Genomic DNA, 24,679 nt, shown 5'->3' with positions numbered 1-24,679 from the left:
CTAAATGACACCTTGTTTCATAAACCATCAAAAACTCATATATACTCATTTTTCAATTCAGATATTTCCATCTTTCACATTATCTTAGTGATATAAGTGGTAATAGTGTTAGTTAGAAAACATTTATACTCTAGCCACGAGATTACAAGCTCTCTAATATAAGAGACCCTTGAAAGAACTTATGCATTGTAATCTTCTAGATAGATTATAATACACTTTTCATCTTCTTATTATTTTCAATCAATTCATCAACTAGTTTTAACAAACATGTTAGTTTATTACCATTCCACCTTTGTTCATGCTTTTTAACTTTAAATTCCGATTTTTAGCGTTACTTAACTTTTCAGCCTTCAAACTAGCTTCTCAACAAAAATTGTCAAACATGTTAAGTTTTCACACTTGAGCATAAACTTTGGCTCGATGCTTTTGAAACTTTAAAAAAAAATGAGATTTTAATCAACTTCAAAGCCATAAGTTAATTTTACGAAATATAAGTAGGGATGAGAATTAGGCCTAAACTCAATATACAATAATTAGCCAATAAAACTGTCCGCAAATGATATTTATATACACACAATAAATGGTGCATCTGGGCATTCAATGTTACAAATGCGGTACTACTTATGTAACATAATGTAAAAAGATGTACCATGGGACATGATTTTTTTGCCAGGCCAAAGCGTATTTTTATGGTTTATTTGAGAGTCAATGATAATTAACATAAGAATGATTGATGATTTACTAATAGTGTAAAAAATACTTATACTGTCAGTATATACGTATTAAATTATATTTTTATACACTAAAAATATATAATATACATGTACTAACATAATGGTGCATCTGCACATGAATTATTTCATATACGTGTCAATGAATGCCCTTGCAATGATATTTTTTCACATATACATGTACTAAAAATATATAATATAGAACAAAAAACCAAGCCTCAAATTATGATGCTGTGAAATTGTAAAATTGTTAACATATTCATATCAATTAATTAATACATGATCTGCTAAGCTTTCCATCAACTTGATTAAGATAATTCTGTATTCAGCTAAGCTTTTCATCAATATAAATGGTCAAAATTCACACTCCTAGTTGATGATATCCTAATCTTTTACAAAAGTATTAAGAAGGAGCTTTTGGCCCTTAAGCTGCTTATATCTGATTATGCACAAACATCAAGACACAAAGTAATCCAAACAAGTGTAAGTTCTACACTTGTCATGCTTCAGCTAGGAAAATCTCAAATTCATTCTCTTATTTGAGTTTTTCTGTTGGTTGTCTCTAATTCAACTAGTTGGGTGTTCCTCTTTTTAAAAGGAAGCCTAGAAGGATTCACCCCGATCCAATTGCTACCAGAATTATTTAAAGCTTGCTAGCCGGAAATGATCCTCACTTTCAATCATGGGTAGAGTGGAGCTTATGAAATCAATCATTCAAAATATGTTGGTTACAACTTTCATATATATGCTTGGCCTTCTCAATTGCATAAATATATGGATAATAGCATCAAGAATTTTATTTGGTCTAGTGACACAAGTGTTAGGAAGTTCGTTACTATGGTTTGGCATCAAGTTTGCATAACAACAAAAGAATTTGTGCAAGATTCTAATATCTTCAATGGACATTCGAGTATCACACATATATAGGGAGGAAACAATTGGCAAATTTTGGAATCCTCTTATAAAGTTTACTCTCAGTGAAATTCAATTGCAAACTTCCTTTATGATGACTTCTCTAGAGTAGGTTAGGCTTATCTAACTATAGATTCTGATATAATATATTTGGGGTGCTGATGCACCTTTATGTCTTAATCCAATTAGAGTTATACAAAAAGCATATTTGAATTTCTAAATTCATGGAACTAAGTAAAACACAGTCTACCAAAATTTATTGTCATGTGAGGTTGATTATACACGCATATTTGAATTGCTAAGTTCACTAACTATGTAAAAAAACAGTAAGCCAAAACTTTGTTTTATTTCTTGGCTTGGGTTGTTAAGTAATGTATTAAAAATGTAGATTTTCATAAAGCGTGAACGATTCATATCAAAGTATATGTTATCACACTCAACCAAGTTTCAACACAGAACACTATATAAATCTACGAATAGATAAGATAGAATCGAATAACAAAACATATTCTTGAATTCAAATAAACTTCAAAACTTAAGTCTGACAAATTCAATAAAGTAAAAATATAACAAAAAGCAACTCAAACCAAAACCAAAATAACGAGAAACGAAACCTAAAAACATCGATCTAATAACCTCCCTTAAGATCATTAACAACATCATAAGGAATAGGAGTAACCGTTTCAAGAGAAGCACCTTCAACAATGAAACCAGGTTTAGGTCCTTCAGGCTTTCTCTTAGTACTAATAACTTCACCCTTAGCTTTAGCCTCAGCTTTCAATTGATCATTCTTAACCTTCCTCAAACGAAACTCTTCGTTGCATCTAGAAGGCATAACATGTTCGATACGAACATGAATTCTCTTCCTGATAATTCTGTTACCGACCTGTTTGTTGATTTCGACGCCGATGGCGCGTTTGGTGACGTTCCAGACGCGGCCGGTGCGGCCGTGGTAGAATTTGTGCGGCATACCTTTGTGAACGGCGCCGTTAACTCTGACGTCGACGTAATCGCCGATGTGATAGGTTCGGAGGTAGGTGGTGAGAGGGATTGTACCTTTCTTCCTGAAAGCGCGAGAGAACGAGTCTCTGGTGCGTGATCGTAAACCGTGACCAGCCGGCATTTTTGCTTTGTTTCTTAGGGTTTCAAGATTTCTCTCAAGATCTTATCAACGTTGCATTTTATAGGTGGTGTTTAGGGTTTTATGGGCTTTTCACTTAGTGGGCTTTGCTACCTAATAGATTTGTTTCATTACTTTCTCACTTCACACATATTTCTCTTTATTTTATTTTTCTTACTTTACAATTAATATTTAATAGAACTTTTTATTTTACATACCTTTGTAAAATAACATAAATTTTGTGATATATACTAACAACTAGGGGTGAGCATGGACCTATTTAGAACGGGTTAAGATTTGTCTCTTACTTAGTCCTAAATATTGGTTGGATCATTTTGTTGAACTCAGACTGAGACCTATATTCGAAGCTAACTCGACCCTGAATATCGATTACGCCAACCTTTAAACCTAACTCGACCATATGTCCGATTAAATATAATATATATGTATATATTATTAACCCGACCCTAAATATTGATTAGGTCTAAGTTTGAACTTGATCGTAGAATCGAAGAGACCCGACCCCATTTGGCTCTGATCATAATCGAGCTATACTGAGTAAACGAGTAGGGAGATTTAGACACCACCAAAGAAAATTATAGTATTGTTACTATCATATCATATATCACAATGATCAAAATACTGATATAGTGATTCAACCAATGGTTTATTAACTAAACGCATAGAGATAAAATCATATATTTATATCTATATCTACACTATATATAAAGTCAAAACTATAAATAACTACCATGGCAAAAAAATTCACATTCCAAAATTATCTTTTTGTAATTCCTCCAATAATAATCATCATAAACTTTCGAATATTAATTTTATTATTTCTCATAATAAATTATTATTCTTCAACACATTTTCTTATTTTTATATTTTCTCATTACAAGCTCCATGGCCATATACAACAAGCAAGTTGAATTGCTAATTATTATTACAAGGATCCGAAACTATCATGTTCCAAGGTAATGCCCAAAACCTACAACCTTAACATCACTAGTTGGATGCCCCTGCACAACAAAAAAATACAGTGAGAATTAGGACAGAATATACAATTAGCATAGTTTTTTGGAGTGGCAAATGGGTATTATAAATTATTTCACAATTTATATTTTTCAGATCCAATTCTTCACCACACCCACAAATACGATCAGTTATGTCTGTCTATTTTGTTTCAGAGGAGAATTTTAGCAAGTTAGCAAAATCATAAAGGCATATTCTTGATCAAAATTTTCAGAAAATTATGGTTGAACTTACTAACAAAGTTTCCAAAACAATAAAGCATGCACACCACAAAATGGCCTTTTTGTACCTAAAAGAGGCTAAACTATGAAGACATATGCATGCACTTCAACAGTATTCGATAAGGCAAATTTCATTTCCAAAGTCAGGCATGCATATTTGTTTTCCTATAAGCATTTCGGGTTAAGATTGATATCCAAATCTTGATTTGCTAACACAAGATACCTGATGTTTTAGAAGCAGATAAATCGTCTACAGCGCTGACAGAAGTCCCTGCCTTTGTTTGACCTTTATTTCCAAGCGACATTAACTTGGAAGATGATTTGATTGAAAATATAAAAGGAGAATCTTCATCTTCATCTTCCTCTTCTTGACTCCCCTCCTCCTCATCATGTACATCTTCGTATTCACTGAGGGAGTCCTCGTCGTCACTTGAGCTCTGGTCATCGAAAAGCTTCTTTCCTTCCATGTTTTGTGGCTTACGGGGGTGACCCTTGCGACTTACAGAAGCCCCTTCTATCTCTTCTGAAAAATGAAAAAGAATGTGTTTGTCGTCCTTAGGTTAAATATTCAGTTTTAACATGTTAAGTTCATATCGTGTAGCACACTAAGAAGGGGGAAGAAGATAATTGAAAAACAATTCATGACTATTTTCTATAGCCTGTTTCAGTAAAGAATATATAGTAGTTGGTCGTACGGTAAAACGAATAGGAAAAAAGTAGAATAGACTACCTTGATTGACATCATTGTTTACATATTTTTCAAGTAAGCTAATAAATGTGTGATAGGGACGCCAGCCACTGGGATCTTCCTCTGTATTGACATTTTCTGTTCGCTTTTGAACATCGTCCATGCTGTTCATAAAGAAGCTGCATTAAACTCTGTACAGCTGCAAATGGTAAACGCGGCTGAATGGTGCTAACAATGATAAACTTACATTTCCAACACATCTGATGCAGGGAGTTTTGGAACAAATTGGAGCACAGCTGCTTCCAGAAAAGACAACTGAGTGGGAGCATCTACAAAAGCATATTCGATACCTTCCCTGACAATTTCTAAAATGACTGCCTTATGTTTGACCAGTTCAGCACCAATAAATGTTCCAGAAAGCTCAGCGGCCAGATCTTTACATCCCGATAAAGAGGTGCTATCTGAGGAATCAGTCTCAGGGCCAGAAATATCCACAACTCGGCGATGATATGCCTGGTACCAGAATATATTGGTTAAGAATTCAGAATAGAAGAGAGGACAAGAGGATGAAGCATAAAACATGGAGATCTTCCTCAGGCAAATGGATGGTGGAAAAGCAAACCGACATTTTCCACCAACTCAAATTCAAATTGCTTATCCATAAAACTTGTAAAGAAAGTAGTCCAGTAGCACTATTATTCAAGCAGAAAGGCGAATCTTATGTTGAACTGTGTCTACTTGAGCTTAAACTTGAACTGAAAATAAAGGGTTTGTGGTAGAAACCCAGAACTACAAGATGAAATATGGTAATTTATAGTATATAAATACACAAATACTAGAGATTGCTCTTGTCCCAGAGCAATGCTCCTTCAGATAACTTCTTCTCTGCCCAAACACTAACACAAATCTAGAAATGCCCAATGAATTACTCCCCTTACCCTCATTTCCTAATAATACACAATCTGCACATAACTACCCCGACAATTGATAACCACCCAAGTTACAATACATAACCTACATATACCATCCCCTAAATCTTGGTAAATACCCAAATTAATACACTCATTTGTCTCTAAGAATACAGATGTTTAAATGTTGACAACCCTAGGATTCAGGTTCCTATCAGTTTCGCAAGTTTTCAGGAAATATAAATAGAGAAATCAATATCGAAAGTAGTAGTTACCAACACAAATCTATCTCTGGTACCTACATCTTTTGAAGGGTATTGATACCTCAGTAAGTAGAGGTCAATATTTAGCCACGTCTCGCACTATAAACATAAAACACATGATTTTCTTTTGTGATACACCCCAAAAGTTTTTTTTTGTACTACTAGTGGTATCCCCACACCCTACGAGTAAGGAACCAAAAAGTTTTTTTTGTACTTACATTTCAATTAAATGGAACATGAGGCTAAATATTGACCATTAATTGATTCTAAAAAGGTACTGGTACACCCATAAAAAGAAAACCCAACCTTATTTACCATGCACATATAAGCCTGCATCGATCAAAAGCGACAGTTACCTTTTTCAGTGCTTTGAGTAAAATGGCAGCTAAATCATCATCTTTTTCCTTCAAAAGTGTGATCAAATGCTTTACAATCTCAGCCACACTTGTCCCATGCATTACAAAATGCGAAATAATCTCAGAAGCAAGATACTCCTGCATTAGGAATAGCAAAATTAAGGCATCAAAATAAGTTTCGCTCAAAAGAAAAATATTTTTGCCAAAAGAATGTCAATTGTCCTAAATTTTTAGAAACAGACAAAAAATTACCTTTGGAACAGCATCAAAAGCGACCAGCTTTATAGCAGCAATTATAACAATATATCTATTTGTCTCCTCAAAATACTCTCTGTTAATATATTCATCTTCCTCCTCTTCTGAAAATTGATGGGCAAGTGAAACATACTTTTATTGCGATACAAAATGAGTACACGGTATATATATGAAGGCAAGGATACATCAATGAGGAGATTTAGCAGTATTAACTCAAAGTTACTATGCAAATTAAACTTCCAATGCCAAGACCATCCTAGAGATAGTAGGTATTAAGAATTTTTACATTTTATAGTAAGTTGCTTAAATTTAAATAAGAAACGTAAGACAAATCTTTGCACTACTCCATCGTCTTCAACATGTCTATTTGGGGTTACCTGAAACATTAAGCAGTTGTTCACAGAGTTTCCAGAATTTCCGAAGCACATATTCATTTGGCTCATATAATAATCTTTCCAACGGTGTCTCGAAGAAATTTTCCCTCCTAAATAAGAACCATATTTCTGAAAATATGATGCATACCTTTGGCAATAACATAATTTATCAGACCAAATCTGGACTCAAGACAATATATTTATACTAGAGGCAAAAAAAGGAAAACATCAGAGCTCTCTTACTCTGCAAGCTAATTCACTTCCTTGTTTACCACCTTCCTTGCTGTCAGTACCTAAGTTGCAAAAGTATTCAAGTTCTTGTAACAAGGTATCGCGCTTATACAGAAGAGAAGCTAAGGATGCTTCATAAACAACTTCTTCATTTATAATAGATAGCAGACCCCAAGCCATGTGCAAATACATGCTCAGAAGCAGAAAGCCAACGACCTGAATGATAATAGGCAGAAAATTACTAAGTAGTAACTAATAATCAACACAAATAAGAATGCCAAAGAAAATATAATGCCTGCTGTGAGTAACCATTCACACACCTCATCCTCCATATTCCTAAAACCACGTAGCACCATGACAATGTCATCATATAGGTTATTATCAATAGGCACATATATCAATAAATGGAGCTCATACAACCTCTTAGAGTTTACAAGAAGAGAATATTCATCACCACCATCCTGCAGTACCATTCATAATATGTCAACTTTTTCCTAGGAGATCCACATATAACAGAAAACAACACATTTGAATTTCGTGGGACATACCACTACTACTTTAATTGCAGATTTCAGCTTCAAAATAAATTCATCCTCGAGTTCCTTTACTTTATTATGGGCAATATCTTGCAACTCCCCTTCAGTTTCTTCGCAACAAAAATCAATTGCCTTCACACAAGCTCTCAGGGTGTCCTTGTCACCATGCTTAAAAAATGCTTCTTTAATGAGCTGGAGGATATTTTTGAAACTCTGAAAAGCAAGCAGTAATTAAATTTTCGGAAACAATGAAAAAAGTCAGAAATAAAATGCAAGATCGATTCACTAACCTGCTCCTGTCTCTTCAAAGAATAGAGGTCAAGGTCCATGTATAAAATAATCTCAACCAGTGATGACACCTTTTCTTTATCTGAAATGAACTTCCGCAAGAGTAATGGGTAACTCTTCATCAAGGCAACAGTTATATCCTGTTTATTACTTTCATATGCTTCCTGTCATTTATTGGAGAAAAAGAGATTAAAGTCTGCCACAAGGAATCATAAAACATACTTTCTTTCACGGTGAACAAGAATCAACCACCGGCATAGACACAAACACGACAACAAAGAGTACCCCTAGAAATGTTGCTAGCCAAGTACCCAGTGGACATACTTTTTCTGCAGTCCAAAATAATTTAACTATGAATGTCTGAAGTAATAAGAGACTGATACTTTGAAAATACAACGTAAAAGAACCCAAAAACTCCTATAAGGAATTTTCAAAACATTTATCCATAGTTCTATACTATAATTAAAAGTAGGGCTAGTAATAAACCGAACCAAATTGGTATTCGTTTGGAAATCGACTTGTTATTTAGTTCGACAAACTTGGTTCATGAACCAAATGAGCCAAACTTGAGTTAGAAATTAAGCTCGTGAAATAAACAAGCCGAACTTGAGCTGGATATAGTATGACTCGTTAGGTTCGTGATTTGGCTTGATATATATATATATAGGAGTGACTCAAGGGAGAACAGTTCTCATAAAAACTGTGACAACAATAAATTTGGGTCTTATAACCAATCATAGATGGTTAGGATTGAAAATTGGTTATTGGTCACATGATAGTCACGTGAATGTAACTTTTAATCTTGATTGTTCAAATAAGATCTAATGGTTCATATTAGTTATTCTCATTTCTCAAAATAGCGCATTGTTCTCATATGAGCCGCTCCATATATATATATATATATATATATATATATATATATATATATATATATATATATATATATATATATATATATATATATATATATATATATATATATATATATATATATATATATATATATATAGACACACACACACAAACTAACTTTGTTTATTGTTATTATGCCATGACCTATACATTATTTTTTTATATTTATATATATAACCTTTTGTAGTATTTTTTAAAATGAATTGATTATTTGAGTTATCCAAATAAATCAATTCGAACTGAGCCAAAGAGAGTTTGCGAACTTTAATCGACGAGTTTCTAACTGATCAAATCTTTATCAAGCTGAACCAAGCTGAGCTCTAGTTTAACTCGCTTCGGCTCGTTTCCAACCTATTTAAAAGCATTGATTGCTGAAACATCATATGCAACGCATGTCAAAGACGAGTATAATTAAAAATAAAAACTCATTACTGAGGAAAAAGGCTCACAAAGTGAATCAAATAAGTTAAAAGCCAAGGTGACAAACTTTTTGGGCTCTGTTGTGATATTGTTTTCTGTCATCAGTAACAGGAATGATCCTTTCTCCAACAGCCTTTTTCACAGATGCACACAAGAGTCGCACCAGGTTTGATACATCTCTGTCAGAGAGCTCAATCAATGGGTTTTCATCAAGAAGCATGGATGCAATGCACTTCCAATCCTGTAAGGAACATATTTAATGTCATAAAGAAACCATTAAATATGTGAGTATTATTTTTTCAGTACAACACAAATAAAACTGAACAATTTTAGGTGTAGTTCTTTGGTATAATATCCTGAAGGCAACCATGCTAAACATGCAGATTCAATTGTGCAGTAACTCAGAGAAGTGGGACCAAATACAGTATCCCAGATTTCTAATCAACCTGCTTCTTTGGCTCATTAAAGAATATATCCCACAGACATTCTAGTATAAAAGCCATTGTTGTATAAAACATATATAGAAAATAGAATATCATTAGGTATAGTACAAAGGTAACATGGGCTCCTCATAAAAGGCCACCCTGATTGTTAAACGTTTACCCACCACCAACAATCATGACCAATCCTCCATTATGTTTAACTAGGCCCAGATTGGTCAGACAAGCTAGACTAGGGACAAGTAACTTTCTAGATTCTAGCAAATGCTTCACAACTACAGAGTATTGTTGTGTCTGCATTCTACATCCAGATGATTGGATAACTTTTTAAAATCATGGGGCAAAAATGAAGATTGAAAAAAAGAAGACTAAAAGTTAATATTTTTTTAAAGAAAACAAAAGGTAAATATGGGCATCAGGACACTATATCCCCCTAAAATAAGGCAAAGGGAAATGTCATGGGTTTGAGCCCAACTATTTTGATGAAAAAATTGGAATGAAATTGTTTAAAAAAAGGATAGCTGCTTGCTAAACAAATTTATAACAATGGTTTTGAATCAAATATGCGAGGTTTCCTGCTGAGTCAAGGTCTAGCTAACTGATAACTAGCCATGCCTGGTAGGTAGAAGTAAAAAATAAGATGAACGAAGATGAAGAGTGGACTTAATTTATGTATCTAAACAGACAATGTCTCTTAATGCAATGCAATTTCCACTCCTTTATCTCCATCCTTCATATTTTTCTCCTACCAAGCACATCCTAGAATTGGAATGGAATACTCAGTAAATCCATAGATACATTAGCAGGCAGTTAACTATAAGATGCATTGGTCAAAAGGGGAAGCCGCAACTCTGTTATTCACAAAGGTTATGTAAGCATACCTTTATAGCTTTCATGTAGTCCCAGACATCATCAATAACATAAATACTCAAAATTGGATTTTGCGGGAACTCCTCCAGAATACGCAACATTCTCTTAAGATGGACTTCAGAAGAATTGTCTGTTTCACCCGCAAAGAAATTCCGTCTTCACATGTCAGTCTTAGTACTCAAAATAATGTTATCTATTTTACAGTGACAAATTCATGAACAAACTTGATACCTCTTGATGCTGATTGGGAGCTATTAAATTTTTGAGCAATCAAGTGATCATAAACTAGTGCTCCAATGGCATGCCTGATTTCTGGAGGATCAACAGCCAACAAATCATACAAAGGAGCCAAGTCATCTTCAGGAATAAGTTGATGTCTGCAGCAAACCAAGATACCAATTCTCAATTTACAATCTGCCGCATAAAATTCACCAGGTAACAGGTAATATATCATTGAAAAGGATTTTAAATTTAGACCTTAGTAGTTGTTTAACAAGCCCTACGGCACAAACAGCTACAGAAACGTCAATGTCGTCAGTAATCTCAATCATCCGCCGAGAAAATCTTTCAGTAAATAAACCAAGGCTTGGTACATTATCATCTGCCTCGTAAAGATTTTCCAGTGCCTTTATTGAAGTCTTTCTAACACCAGCATTCTGCAGATTGGAGGGTGGGGAAAAAGATAAAATGAAAAAGCAGAAACAAGTTGTACAGTACATGAACAATTAAATTTGCCTGATAAAAAATTTAAAGCTTAATCATTACTCTGTCATTCAGTGCCCATCCAAGATATTTCAAGTACAAATCCTGCAGAAAAAGTGATGGGTATGACAGAACCCATAAACCAAGTGACTGAATGCATGACTTTCTAATAGTTGGGTCAATGTCTCTGTAGCGATGCACAAATAACCTTCAAAAATAAATTATACAAACATGTCAGTAAGCAGTCACAACAATTACAATTTTGATGATAAGACGTTGATTTCTTTCCCTTATAAGAAAAATAGTTTGGCTGGTTTAACAAACTCCTACCCAGTAAATATTTTGCGCATCATCTCCTCCAACAATGTTATTTTCTCATGAGTATCAGAAAACCTCTTATTCAGTGACTCTAGTAAAGGTCTTTCATTTCTTTTCTTTTTTTCAGCATCCAATTGTCTACGTGTAGTCTCTCTTTGTCCACCAAGCATATTAGCAATAGTTATGTATGATGTGACAAGCTCAAGACCCATCAAGGAAGCAACTTGACGGTAAACTCTTGGAGGGGTGCTACAGGCGTACAGGACCACATGTCATTGTATATACATTTTGCCAAAACCAAAAGCTTTAAGTAGCTATACTAACCATGATAGTGCAGTGATATAGTCCATGCACTTGTCAAATAAAACCTGATCAAACAATGGGCCATGCTGACATTCACAAACCAAATTATGCCAGAATGATTCAAGATTCTCTTTGAAGTTTTTAAACTCCTTTTTGGAATTATGATAGTCTTCAATTTCACCCTACAGTGTCAAAGAGAGAGGATAAATGTCTACATGAAACATTAATTGATAATTACATATGTTTTTTAAAAGAGAGAGAGGAGGGTGAAGTCTTGGCGTTAGCATTTTCGCTACTATGAAATTAGCAATTTTTTAGCGGGGGAATGACAAATAGGAAACAACCCGAAGGGAAATGATATGCATACACTTATAGCGCAGTTGACCAGAGCAACAACAACATCATCAACATCAATCTCGTCCACGAGATCAGCTTTGTTGTAATCCTTGGCTCCGCATGCCTGCACGATTTAAAACTTCATTTTGTCACTTTCAATTGGAGTTCGTAAACCAACAAGGACTTTTTACCCCTTAAAAATCTTGAGCATTGAAGAAATAATAAAGCTTCATAGTGTTTACAAGATCTACTATAGGCCCTTGTTTTTACTTGAAATTAAAAACGCTCAACTCTAAACTCCTTTAAATCCATAACTGCTTAAGAATTTCATATTACCTGAAATAACATTGTCAAGAGTTCATCCATCGCAGGTTTTGGCTCCATTTCATAGCGTTCAACCCAAAGTTTGACGACATGAGGAATAAGCTTGCCATTACCTTTGATCGCCTCTAAAGAAAATCATACAAGAAAAGTTGCATCATTACTAACAAAAATCTACAAACCTAATAAAAAAATATAGTCCTCTATCAAAAATAATGAAATGGTGTATTTTGAAACATTGGAAAAAGTGATCTATGGTAAGCAATTTATACAAATAAAGAAAATTGTGATCATTAGGGGCTCAATGGGACCCCCTCAAATACGTCACAGAACGAGTGGATCCATGCTGAGCTCTTAAGCTTACATTTTGAAGAATCAATTCATCTGTTTACTACGGGGATGAGCCCAATCTGAAAGATCAACCATAAAAGAAAAAACCAATTATACCGATAACAGGAATACCAGTTACAGTACCTATTAACAGAAGAGAAATCGTTCCAGTATTGCAACCATTTATCCCAATTTCCTCCATATTTGAATAAGTAGTCATGCTATAGAGGTATGTTTGGACATTGGGGTTTTCAAGGGAAATGAAAGGGAGGGTTTATTCCTTATTGAGTAAGCATAGTCATAAACACTATATTTGAGGTGTTCGCAAAATGAAGGAATAAAATAAAAAAGTAATGTATAACCTTAGAAGGCTACTTTTATTTACTTATAAACATTTTATAATTAACTCAAGTGAGAAACAAATATAAATATTCCAATTCTGGCCCAACCACGGTCATCTTGGCCCAGTACGACACAGAAGAGCCCAACCAGGATTCCAATATGGCCCTGATAATGTTCGCGACACTATGGCTGAGGTTCTCACCCGACCAAAGAGATAACAAACAGGCACACCATACTAAACACTCACTCCTTATCCAACAAGTAGAACTCTATTCTCTCTACCTGCCATAAATATCCCAGTCCACGGCCTAGGTAAATCATCTTTCACGGCCAACCACCTCTCTAAGTAGTGAATTGTGCGCAATTGTGATGGGCTAGCGGAGGAGAGGTGGTTCCCGACTCCTCCATGCGATGGGACAGCAAATTGTGCAGCGCATGGCTGACACGTCCTATTAGTAGCGAAAATCGCAACCCTGTCGCGGGTGTACCATTCGGTCCACCTTCTGAAAATAGAGCCGTAATTTTTAAAGGGAAGGGGACTCATTTTAAAAGGGCGGAAGTCAATTTTGCCCTTATTTTTAAATTAGAAAATCATGTTTTTCCTTGTTTTTAATACACGACAAGAGTTTCTTTTGCGTATTTGGTAATTTCACCCGCCCCTTCTCTCCCTCATCCTTAAAACACTAAACCCCATGTCCCATTAAAAGTTTGTTCCCTTACACTGAACCGAAACAAGCTCTGCCTTCTGCGATTACTGGTGGTGATTTCTGGGCATGTTCTCCGCTTTCTAGCACACCCACATCTCCTCACTTCTTCCCCTCACTCTGTTCATCAGAATTTCTCAACCGCTATCCATGATTGACTACCTACCCTCCTCTCTTGTTACTCACTCTGACTCGAGTCCTGGAGTATCTTTCGCAACCATATCCCCAATAGAGCCACTACGCGAAAAAGGAGCATAACCACATTGAACTCTCACAACGCCAAATAAACTCGGCAAGATCAATCCCATATTTTCTTTCCCCGAATACCCTCCATCCAGACATACTCAAAAGGAAATAGAATACCACTAGGTTTAACTACCATTTATTATTACATTTTTTCACGAAAAAACATGCGCAACTTATGCGCGATTCATTCATGAATCAATATACTAACTACCATGATGAAAATAAGTAATGTGTAAAACAACAGAGTAAGAGCTACACATAAAGTTAATTAATTTTCAGTTACAGTGTCCTAAACCATAATTAAGCAATAAGGAGAGTGTAGAGTGTTGAATTTAAACCAATCAATGTTAGATCAGAGGCTTGTTGTGCAACACTTGAAGTTCCTTGCTGAAAACGACTTCGTTTTGATTTAGGTCGTTTTGGTGCATCAAGTGAATTCTCTCGATGCTCAGAAACGGTGTCGTTTGGCTTTGGTTTTGGAGGTCTTCCTCTCTTCTGCTTAGTTTTGAAAGCAGAAAATGGAAATTAGGTCGAATTATTAAAAAAAAATAAGTAAAAAATAAAAATAAAAAATGTTGTTAGTGTGAAAACTCACGGAGCGGCGAGTTGAAACTTGAGACGGTGGAGGAAGTGAATCTTCTTCCATAACCTAAGAAAGTTTCAGGAACAGAATGAAGTAATAATTGATGAAATGACAAGTAGAAATGACAAGTAGAAATGACAAGTAGAAAAGTTTTCACTTTTATGACTCCAAAATAAGCAAATCATAAGTAAGAATTCTCCCGCTCCGATGAATATCATCACGATCTATAATTAAATATTTTTCTGATTAATTCGAGTTTACGGACCAACAAGAAGTTGATGGATAATTTAACTTTTAAAAAAGTTTTAAATTTGTTGTCTTGAACTAGTTAAGGTAGGCATTGTTCATGGGTTTTATCAAGAAGACACACAAAGCGTACGAAGGGTCTTATTAAGAAGACACTAAGCGTACGAAGGGTTTTATTGTGAATACTAAACATATGTTATTTTAGATGTCTCTTATGTTAAATCTATAAACGCCACGTGTGTAGGTTATTGTTACGAGAAAATTATATCATTCATTATTAATATTCACTTTTTATTATATTAACTTCTAAATAAAACTAATACAAATAAATAATATATAGTATATTAAATATGTATAAATTTTTACACTACTAATACATACATATTACACTTTTGTTGATATTAGTCTCTACTATTCTCAACCATGTTTCTTCCTGAATGTAATGTACATGTGTAATTGTGTATTTAGCGGGCTAATAAAACATAAGAAAAATTGTCAAAATCTGCTATATCATAAGATACTACTTCATAGCATTTTTCTTAGAGAAAAAGATTTACACACCAATAGTGTAAATTTTTTTATTACTATATTATTCACCATTTATTTTTATTTAATATTGATTTTTTAAAATAAGTAACATAAATAAAGAGAGGATAATACACTAATTATATATAAATGTTTATATTGTCACTGTATGAATATTACTTTTTTTTCTTATTAGTCAGAAAACATATATTTAAAATTTAATAATAAATTATTTTCAAATGATATATAAAGTGACACCACAGAATAAAAATTAGTTAGTCACAAAAAAATCTTGAATTTGTGTGTTTGTTACAAATTTAGATTTATACCATCTCCCTTTATTCTTGATGAATTTATCATATGCAAATTACTTTTACCTACTTTGAGATTAGCTTTTAGCTTACCACCTTATTTACTAGTTCTTGGCCCAATTTTCTATGTGTTGGTTAGGACAATTGATGCATATATATATTTAAGTGAACCATCTTTCTAAAATCTTGACTAAGAGGACAAAAAAGTATACTAACCGAGTTTTATACATTGTCGTTGCATCATCCACCATTCATATTTACTCATATTATTGACTCTTCAAAAAAGTAAATAACACAAATGAACGATGGATGATATATTGATTGTATATAAATCTTTACACTGACAATACACAGATATTACATATACAAACCCCAATTATCATGCTGCACTTAATTCTTCAACAAGGCCTCAATAGTGTTGTTGCATGCCTCACAAACACTCAAGTAGCAACAAAAGTATGAGGTTGTTCAAATCATGAACTTGTATAGCCAATTCTTACATTCACCTATATAAAAACTAGCATCAAAGTATGCTTGTAAAAGCTATCTTCAGTAGCCTTGAACACACATGTAAAACATCGACTTCATATCATAATTTGGAGCATAAACTACTTAAATAGTGAGTACTTTTAAGTATGGGCTATACCCCATTTTAAATAAACACTTAAGCATGTAAAATAAAAATAAGCACATTTTCAGTAACAAAGAAAAGATAGATCCAAGATTACTATAGTGATGCTAGATTAAGAAATGTACAAGGGACCAGCATACACAACCATTCTATGGATGGTGCTATGGAGCAATATATGACTCATATTAGTGAAGGACCTAACAGTGAGTGCATAATTCTCTTGTTGCTGTCCTGAATAGGTTCAATGCATCATGCGGCATCGGCCATGGACTCGATAAGGATTTGATAACCTTCGGGTATAGCGGTCTGTGTCTGCACGCATTCTGTCAATGCAGGAACGTCGGCAGCCAGGTCTAAAAACCTAGCTAATACGAGTAGCAAATGAAAATCAGAAATTCGCTTCACAAATGGAAGACTTTTTGTCCGATCAAGATGATTCTTCAGTGCCCTCATAGTCACTTGAGTATTCCGGTTCTCAATGGGAAATGTAGATGACAGAGGACCCTGCAATTTGGTAACAATGCATTCATAAGTGCCATGATAATTATATTTTACAAAATCTGTAGCTCAGGCTTGCATGACACAGCAAGGTGAAGGAGCTTTAGATAATATATCATCAGTGCTAAAGAATGTTCAATATCTCAGCAATCATGGTCAACAAATTCGGCTAACTCCGGTCGAAGACAGTAAGCTTCCTGTAACTCAGGCTACTAAAAAATAGAGCGGCAGGCCCAGGACAACACACCCGCTAGCAAATCAGACTCGACTCCACTCATTAGAGTCATCACAAATTTACAATAACCAATAGGAATAATTCAAAAGATATTAATGATAGTTTCAATATCCTGGAAAACAAAACCAATAACAAAATAATACATTGCAGGCTTGCAACAACAAATTTAACAATAAAAGAACAACTATAAGTGTTTTTTTAATAAAGAAAAAAATATCATAGCAAACAAAACAAGTACCATAGGACGAAACTAATGCATAAATGCTGAGTGGGAAAATAAGCAGCAGAGCTGAAATGCATAAAACTATTGCACCCATTACATACGACAAACATTCAGGAAAGTTTCTGAATTAATTGCAGCTTGCAGGAAACTAATGAATATGGTTCAGCCGAACACAATATGTTATTGTTTCGGCTGTGTTTCTATTTCTGCTTGGTTTTAATTTGTTGGGTTTTTTCTCGGTGCGAATTGATTTGGTTGACTTTATAATTTGGTAGAACACAATAATAGAGAATGAGAATCACATTCACATGGCATAAAAAATAACAACAAACAAACAATAAACCGTAGCACACAACATAACATCATTACATGCATAAGAACATAACAAACCTGATGATCAAGGATTTTGACAACAACCAAGAAGAAATCATTATCAACCTCCTTAGTATCCTTAACACCAACAACAACATCTTTCTTCATCTTAGACAACTTAGGATCATCCTCCTCCTTAATCTCGGTCTCGAACCACCCTTCCTTAAACAACTTCACACAAACATCACTCATTTGAAAAGCCTCAAAATGCACATCAGCAGCACCACCCATCTCCTCATTCACCTCCAATTTCACCACAGCAGTAACCCACTCTTTCAACCCACTCTCAGCATGAAACTCAACCGCCTGAATAACCTCCCGATTCGACATCGTAAAATCCTTCTTATCCTGACTAACAGTCTGAGTAAAAATAAACCCAACCTTCCTCATCCCTAACCCTAAAGCAATCGCCTCCACAACCTTCTCCTCCTCATGATCCCGGAAAATTACCAAATTCTCCTCCAAACCCTGCTGTGGCGGCTCATATATAAAATCAACCTCTACCCTCCCATCCTCACTAACCCTCCCATACATAAACCCGCCTCTTTTGACCGCGAACGCGAGCGTCTCATTAACATAACGCTGGAACGCATCAGCGCAATCGCGGTCAAAAGAGACGGACTCACAATGCGGGGCCTCCTGTCGGGAGACCCGCATCTGTTTAGCAATAAGGTCATCCATAGTCATCTTTCGGCCGAAAGAGCCGGCGGGACTAAAAGCCGTGGCGGGACCGATAACTCGCCTTTCGCCGTCGTAAATTAGGAAGATGATGGAGCCGTGGGTGAGGTTGAGAGTGGAAAGAGGAGTGTTGGGGTTTGACATGTCGGTGAAACGGTTGAGATCGTTGTGGGTTTTGGATAGGAGGAGGTTTTGGTTCGTGGAGAGGGTTTGGTTTTGGATTGGGATATGGAGTTGGGTTTGGATTATGGTTTGGAGTTGGGAGATAGTGATGTTTGGGTTGTCGATTGTGATTCGTTCGAGACCGTCGCGGCTTCGGATTCTGAGCATCATTGTTGAAGGGTTTGAGGTTGTTGTGGTTCGGAGATCAAAGGTTGTTGTGGTTCGGAGATCAGAGGTTGTTGTGGTTCGGAGATCAAAGGTTGTTGTTTTAGGAAGGAAGAGAGTTTGTGTTTTGGAAGAGTGTAGAACAGTAGAAGGAAGGGATCAGGGGAATGGCTTGTTCAAGAAGAAAAAATAAAGGAACATGTGGAATAGGGTTTTCGATAGGGTTTTTTTAACTACAAAACAATGTTATTTTTTCGACAATATTTTTAATATCTTACCGGTCATACTCGTATAGTTTTTAACCGGTTATTCACTAAGTAAATCACATATTATTAAAGTTAGATTTATATATATATTATATTATATTAATGTTGAAAAATTAATAAAGAAGAAAATGACTATGATATAAACAAATATAATCATTATTTTTTTATTGATTTTTCAACAATAATATTATATTTTCAACAATAGCATAAACAAACATTTTGTTAAAAATGTATATGGTAGACTATGTTTAAGATGTATAAAAATGTAGTAATTGTATGTTTGATCATTCATACCAACATTTTGTTAAAAAAATCATTTTCATTAAAAATAATTTTGAATGAAACCAACTGGTATGACGGTACAGATCAATTGAAAATCAGTTGGTATGATCAGTTTTATCGGTTTTTAGTGGTTTTGACCAATATAATTACATGGTCAATATCAATATTATATTATACCGGTATTAATGTTGGTTTATCGTTTTAGCGGCTGATATGAACCAATTTTGATAACAGTGACCAAGGGTATCTCTCATCCTTTTTTAATAAGGAACTAATTACTTTTGGGGTTCGTGTTTGCCTCTCTCAATAAGTGTCGCTATCAGGAATCAAATCATTGACATTTCAATCTCCTTCTGGATCTAGCGAGACTTTACACTATTGCACTAACATTTTGTTGGTTTTTTAGGCTTGAAAATAACCAAGTTAGTCTAAAGGAAAAAATAAACAAGTTAGTCTAATATTTTAAGGTTATATTAAATCCTGATCAAAAGATTAAGGGTTCAATTGCTCAGAGCACGCTTATTAAGAGAGACTTACACATCTTGATAGTGATTATTTCTTTATTTAATAATGCGTGAGAAATGCTATTTGTAGGGAAAAATTTATTTAATCTAAGTAATAGGTAATTATTTTTTATTTTCTTTTATTTAGTTTTGATTAGATTGATTCTAGTTTGACAACTTGTATGATGGTTAAATATCCATATAACGCCTACAATAAAAGATTATATATGGATTAATACATTGGTTTGGTTTAAAACGAATTTGGAAAAGAAAATTGAAAATCAAACTAACTTTCTTAATTTTTTAAATCAATTTAAACATGCTAAGAGGATGAATAATAAATAATGAACACAAAGTTCAAAGTGAACCTAATGGTAAGTCGAGTTTCTTTATTAAATAAATCAGAGATAATCATATTTTGAATTAGGATATGTTTAGATTGAGGTTATTGGATGAGACACAGTAAAATTAAAATCATACAGGAAAACAACATTCATTTTAAAAATCATAATTTAAGGAAAAAAACTAAATAAAAAATAACATTAGGAAGTCGAGTTAAGCCAAAATGACTTCTCAATAACTATATTTAAAAATAAACTACACTACATATAGATTCTCATGTTACTAGTGTGATTTATTATCATCAAGTTTAGTTGACTATTTTTTTATAACTTAAAAAGTAATATTAACTATGAGAATTCAATTACTCAAAGAATAAGTTCAAAAAACTTATTTCATATATTAGTGAAAATTTAATATTTTGACTTAGTGAATAAATCCAAACTATTTGATTTTTGTAAAATTGATAACTAAGATTTGGAAAAAACTTAATTTTAAAATAGCTAGTTCTCTCTCTAATAAAATTAATTAATCCATAAAAGCATTAGCAAATTAAATAAACTCACCATACTTACTCCTTCACCAAATCATAACCATCTCTTACTTACATATTAATTTTTGACTAGCATCATTTATATCTCATCACACTTTAACTCTCATTTATATAAATTCTATTTATTACCCAATCCACCCAAAATCGCGTTCACGGCACTAGTTACCTACTTCCTCGAAATCCCAACCACCGCTTCTTCTCCGAATCTCACTTCCCACCACCACTCACCACCGCGCCACTCTCCTCCTCCGATCCAATTGAAATCAAATGGGTTGGTATCTATTATTCTGGTTCGCAATTTGTTTCCCTCTTCACATTGCACTTTTAGCCTCTGCTTTCTACCAAGTACTATCACTACTACTCTTTCACTTTCCCCTTTTTCATTATTATTCAAATCTCATTCTTTTGCATAGTAATTTGAGTTTTGATTAATTTTATTTATTTATTTTTTGAAGGTGTTGATGTTATCTGACTTGGAAGCTGATTATATAAATCCATATGATGCATCTTCTAGAATAAATTACTTTGTTCTTCCTGAGTTTATTACTCAGGTTTCGATGTGTGTTCTTTTTCTTGTTACGGGTCATTGGGTCATGTTTCTTATCACACTACCTCTTACTTGTTATCATATCAACTTGTAAGTACTATTTTTACAATTGCATATTGTTTACTCAACTATTTGCTGCATGATTTATATTAACTGCGTTCTGTGTTTTTTTGTTTGTTTTTGTTTTGACTTAACCATGTCTGACACGGTTTTGCGCTTTTTATTACAGAAGTTATGCTAAATTTCGTTAGGATCTGTTTACGAGTTGGGTTTTGGAGGGAAATGAAGATAAATGAACGACTTGAGAGTCATGAAATACACTAGTAGATGACTTGAAGCATTTGATTTCCCTTCCAAAACTCAACTTTCAAATAGACTCTTGCGGTATGTTTACGAGTTGGATTTTGTAGGGGAAGGGAAGAGAAGGCTTCAGAGCCATGAAATACACTTGTGAGATGACTCTGAAGTCTTCCATTTCCCTTCTTTACCCTCCAAAACCTTACTCATAAACATACCCTTAGGTTGTTAGGTTAGGTTTTTGTAAGTGTAATAGTATTAACCAGTGTGATATAAAAGGGAAATTGCTATAGGTTTGAGGTTTATGTTATCACTTACCTCGGGTGAATATTGAAATTATACTAACCTCTTGTGAGGGGAGATGAGTGTAGATTGTGAAGTCAGAGAGTTGTCGGATGTAATTAAGTCCAACCTCACGGGACGGTAATGTAATTTTCCACAAGATAAACCTCGAGGGGTAAGTCTCAACTCAAAAATAAAATGATACCATAAACATTGAGAGGTAATTGTAATGATGTCATGAATCTCAAGGGAGATCAATGTAATTTTTGAAACAAGAGGAGTGGGGAATGTAATTAAACAAAGCATCAATTGGATGCTAGTTTAATTTGCTTTTTGCTTCGATGTGAATTCCATAAATGTGTTAGATTCAAATCTTTTTATAATTATTTGCATAGGTTAACTTGAACGAACAAGTTTTTGGGATTTGTAGTTTATTTCAATTGCATAGGTTACAAGGTTGGATCTACTTTATTTAGGTCATAAAGGGGATGGAGAATTTAGGATATGATAGTAATTGAAGGCTTGAAGCTTATATGCATTCAGATGATAAGTAGTTGATTTAAATAAATTATGTGTTGTTGCAGGTACTTTGCACTTGTTTACCTTTCGTTATTTGTATGGTATAGAAAGTTATTGGCAGAAAAAATCATGTGAGAGTGTTTCTCAAGTCAACTTCATGTATTGCCATAAAATTGTTATTAAAACCATTGCAAGTTTTCAATTTGTAGCAGCTATTTGTATGGTTGATTATCAAAAAAATTCAAACTGAAGATTGACAATGGAATCTCACATAGTGGGAAAAGATTCTACTTTCCTGGCCAGCAATCCAAAATTAACCTTTTTTTTTAACCTCTATTTGCCATCAGAATCTGGATATTTTGACTGAAACGGCATTCTTTCAGACTAAATGTTTTATTTTTTCTTCTTGTGTGCTGTTGGGTTTTTCATCTGGACTTTGTTTAGCTACATTGAGATTTATTCCGTAAGTATTTGCAATTACTATTTCACGCTTTTGAGCTTTTTTTGTTGTTGTTTTATCTTGCTTATTAATTGTGTGAATGAATTTAACTTATGGGTGCATGCATTGTGCCAAATATAGTTTCATTTTAAAAATTTCTGACTTGTGAAATATATTTCGGGGCGATATAAGTATTGAAAGAAAATTAAATGGAGAGAAATAGAGTTTACTAATGTGCTCACTTTTGTTTGGTTCTTCCATATAGGATTTAGCTTATGAACTTTTATGATCTTTAGTCAGTTTATGATTTTTCTCAATTACATGATCCAGGTATGTGAAACGGCAGCATCTTGTTGACGTGACTGAAGTGTTTAGTGTACTTAATGCTGAGAAGAAATTTCGCCTAGCCAAACTTGCATTTTACTTGGTGCTCCTCATTATTACTATCTTCAGGTTTGTCATGCCATTAAAATTGCATATGCTTATCTGCTATGCTTTAGTTTTAGACCCTTACTGCTTAACTTCATGTTTGAATGTTTGATTGTTTGTCTAATCATGTTCTTCCAAGGGAAAGTATTAAGTCAAATTTGTAAACAAAAATAAGTTAGTTTTCAGGATAGTATCAAATAAAATCATGTTTGGGTGTAAAAATACTGATATAGTATAACTTAATGCTTTTTGTTTGCCATAAATATGCATAATCTCATTAAAACCATAAGATTTTATCAAACTGCATTCTTGGAGAAAGCAACAACATGTAACTTATCAGTATCCAGAATGCTTACTAGGGATGTCACTAGTTTTTAAACTGTACCATTTAATCAAGTAATATCTTGTAATCTATCTATGTCATGCATATTGAAATAATTACATAGTTGGATAGACAATGATCAATATAAAAGTGTTGAGTCTTCATGGATGGGTAGACGTTATGATCGTGTTAATGCTCAGTCGCTACCTGTAAGTAACATGATGCTTGGCTTGAGTAACATGTTGATGCTCAGTCGTTATTATTATGGTGTCCAAAATGTATTTTTAGTTATAAGTATGTTAATATTATAATGGAATGGCAAGACCGCATTTTGACATGATCAAAACAAGGAAAGGTATATTTAGATATTTCCACTTTGCTTGTTAGTTTATCCTACTTGTATCCAGTAAGTTTTAGATTTCCTCAACACACAAAAAATATTGAGTTTTTTCTATTTGTGCAAGCACCGTTTATCATATCTAACTATTTATAACTCTCTCAAGGAATCTGAACGTCAACTTCTCTACCAATTTTCCATTTGCAGGCTCGTATTAATTGGCGTGTTCTATTTAGATCTTGATGATGAATGATGTGGAAAACCTTTAAATATCCACTACTTGTGCAATATTGCAACTCATGTGTAAGTTGTTCTCTGTGTTTTTTTAAGATCCTTTTGTTGTGGGGAATTGTGATTCAATCTGTACCATTAGATTTAGAACTTACAAATCACAGCTCACGGTAATAGAAACCTGTCACTAATTTGAATGGGTATAACCTGGTCTATGACATCTATCAAGTATTTTCTAACTGAATATTTCCAACATCCTTGAAATAGTTTTCCCACAAGGATGTCTAAACTTTGTGTGTTCAAGTAAAGCAGTGTGATTCAAATTTAACTTCATGACCAGGTACTCTATCTTAAGGGTATGTTTGGGAGTGGTTTAGTTTAGTCTTTTAGAGCCAAATGGGGAATGAATGGCTTATTCTTTATTTTGAGTAAATGCTTTCTGTATTTGAGCTTTCTTTACATTGAAGGAAGAAAAAGAAAATCAACCTACCTTTACATTCATCCTCTATTCATTTTTATAAATGATTTATAAGTCTTTTACT

The 24,679-nt window shown here is 34.0% G+C and overlaps 4 protein-coding genes across 11 annotated transcripts; 1 reads left to right on the top strand and 3 right to left on the bottom strand.

The window, feature by feature from the left end:
* On the bottom strand, positions 400-14,961 carry LOC109348253 (sister-chromatid cohesion protein 3-like). Of its 5 annotated transcripts, XM_019588585.1 has the most exons (24): positions 14,758-14,961; positions 14,501-14,657; positions 12,556-12,668; positions 12,251-12,343; positions 11,905-12,065; positions 11,593-11,829; positions 11,326-11,470; positions 11,038-11,216; positions 10,792-10,937; positions 10,572-10,699; positions 9,318-9,491; positions 7,921-8,082; positions 7,643-7,843; positions 7,415-7,555; positions 7,265-7,310; positions 7,107-7,156; positions 6,867-7,011; positions 6,487-6,593; positions 6,235-6,372; positions 4,955-5,220; positions 4,750-4,871; positions 4,243-4,542; positions 3,663-3,785; positions 400-410 (listed from the first exon to the last, which is right to left on the bottom strand). In XM_019588585.1, exons 1-23 carry the CDS (start codon positions 14,806-14,808, stop codon positions 3,772-3,774), a joined length of 3,276 nt encoding a protein of 1,091 aa, XP_019444130.1. In that variant the 5' UTR covers positions 14,809-14,961; the 3' UTR covers positions 400-410; positions 3,663-3,771. The 5 variants fall into 5 exon arrangements, with proteins under 5 accessions (XP_019444130.1, XP_019444129.1, XP_019444128.1 ...); XM_019588584.1 differs by having other exon boundaries at positions 7,107-7,310; positions 10,572-10,690; positions 14,758-14,950; XM_019588583.1 differs by having other exon boundaries at positions 7,107-7,310; positions 14,758-14,949.
* LOC109348254 (60S ribosomal protein L21-1) lies at positions 2,137-7,774 on the bottom strand. Its single transcript, XM_019588589.1, has 2 exons — positions 7,769-7,774; positions 2,137-2,771 (listed from the first exon to the last, which is right to left on the bottom strand). Exon 2 carries the CDS (start codon positions 2,764-2,766, stop codon positions 2,272-2,274), a length of 495 nt encoding a protein of 164 aa, XP_019444134.1. The 5' UTR covers positions 2,767-2,771; positions 7,769-7,774; the 3' UTR covers positions 2,137-2,271.
* Positions 16,073-18,959, bottom strand: LOC109348252 (NPL4-like protein 1). 4 transcript variants are annotated; one of them, XR_002107715.1, is made up of 3 exons: positions 17,805-18,863; positions 16,639-16,962; positions 16,073-16,087 (listed from the first exon to the last, which is right to left on the bottom strand). XR_002107715.1 is itself a non-coding variant. In XM_019588582.1 (3 exons), exons 2-3 carry the CDS (start codon positions 18,795-18,797, stop codon positions 16,708-16,710), a joined length of 1,248 nt encoding a protein of 415 aa, XP_019444127.1. In that variant the 5' UTR covers positions 18,798-18,827; positions 18,899-18,959; the 3' UTR covers positions 16,397-16,707. The 4 variants fall into 4 exon arrangements, 1 of the variants encoding a protein (XP_019444127.1); XR_002107714.1 differs by lacking the exon at positions 16,073-16,087 and adding an exon at positions 16,397-16,609 and having other exon boundaries at positions 16,640-16,962; XR_002107716.1 differs by lacking the exon at positions 16,073-16,087 and adding an exon at positions 16,397-16,602 and having other exon boundaries at positions 16,651-16,962.
* Positions 20,883-24,401, top strand: LOC109348251 (protein cornichon homolog 1-like). Its single transcript, XM_019588581.1, has 4 exons — positions 20,883-21,079; positions 21,190-21,371; positions 23,149-23,271; positions 24,114-24,401. The coding sequence occupies exons 1-4, from the start codon at positions 21,002-21,004 to the stop codon at positions 24,157-24,159; spliced, it is 429 nt and encodes a 142-aa protein (XP_019444126.1). The 5' UTR covers positions 20,883-21,001; the 3' UTR covers positions 24,160-24,401.

The sequence above is a fragment of the Lupinus angustifolius genome, chromosome LG05 (genome assembly GCF_001865875.1).
Source record: "Lupinus angustifolius cultivar Tanjil chromosome LG05, LupAngTanjil_v1.0, whole genome shotgun sequence".
Taxonomy (NCBI): domain Eukaryota; kingdom Viridiplantae; phylum Streptophyta; class Magnoliopsida; order Fabales; family Fabaceae; genus Lupinus; species Lupinus angustifolius.
Note: the sequence above shows the minus strand (reverse complement) of the source record. Positions and strands in the feature narration are given on the sequence as shown.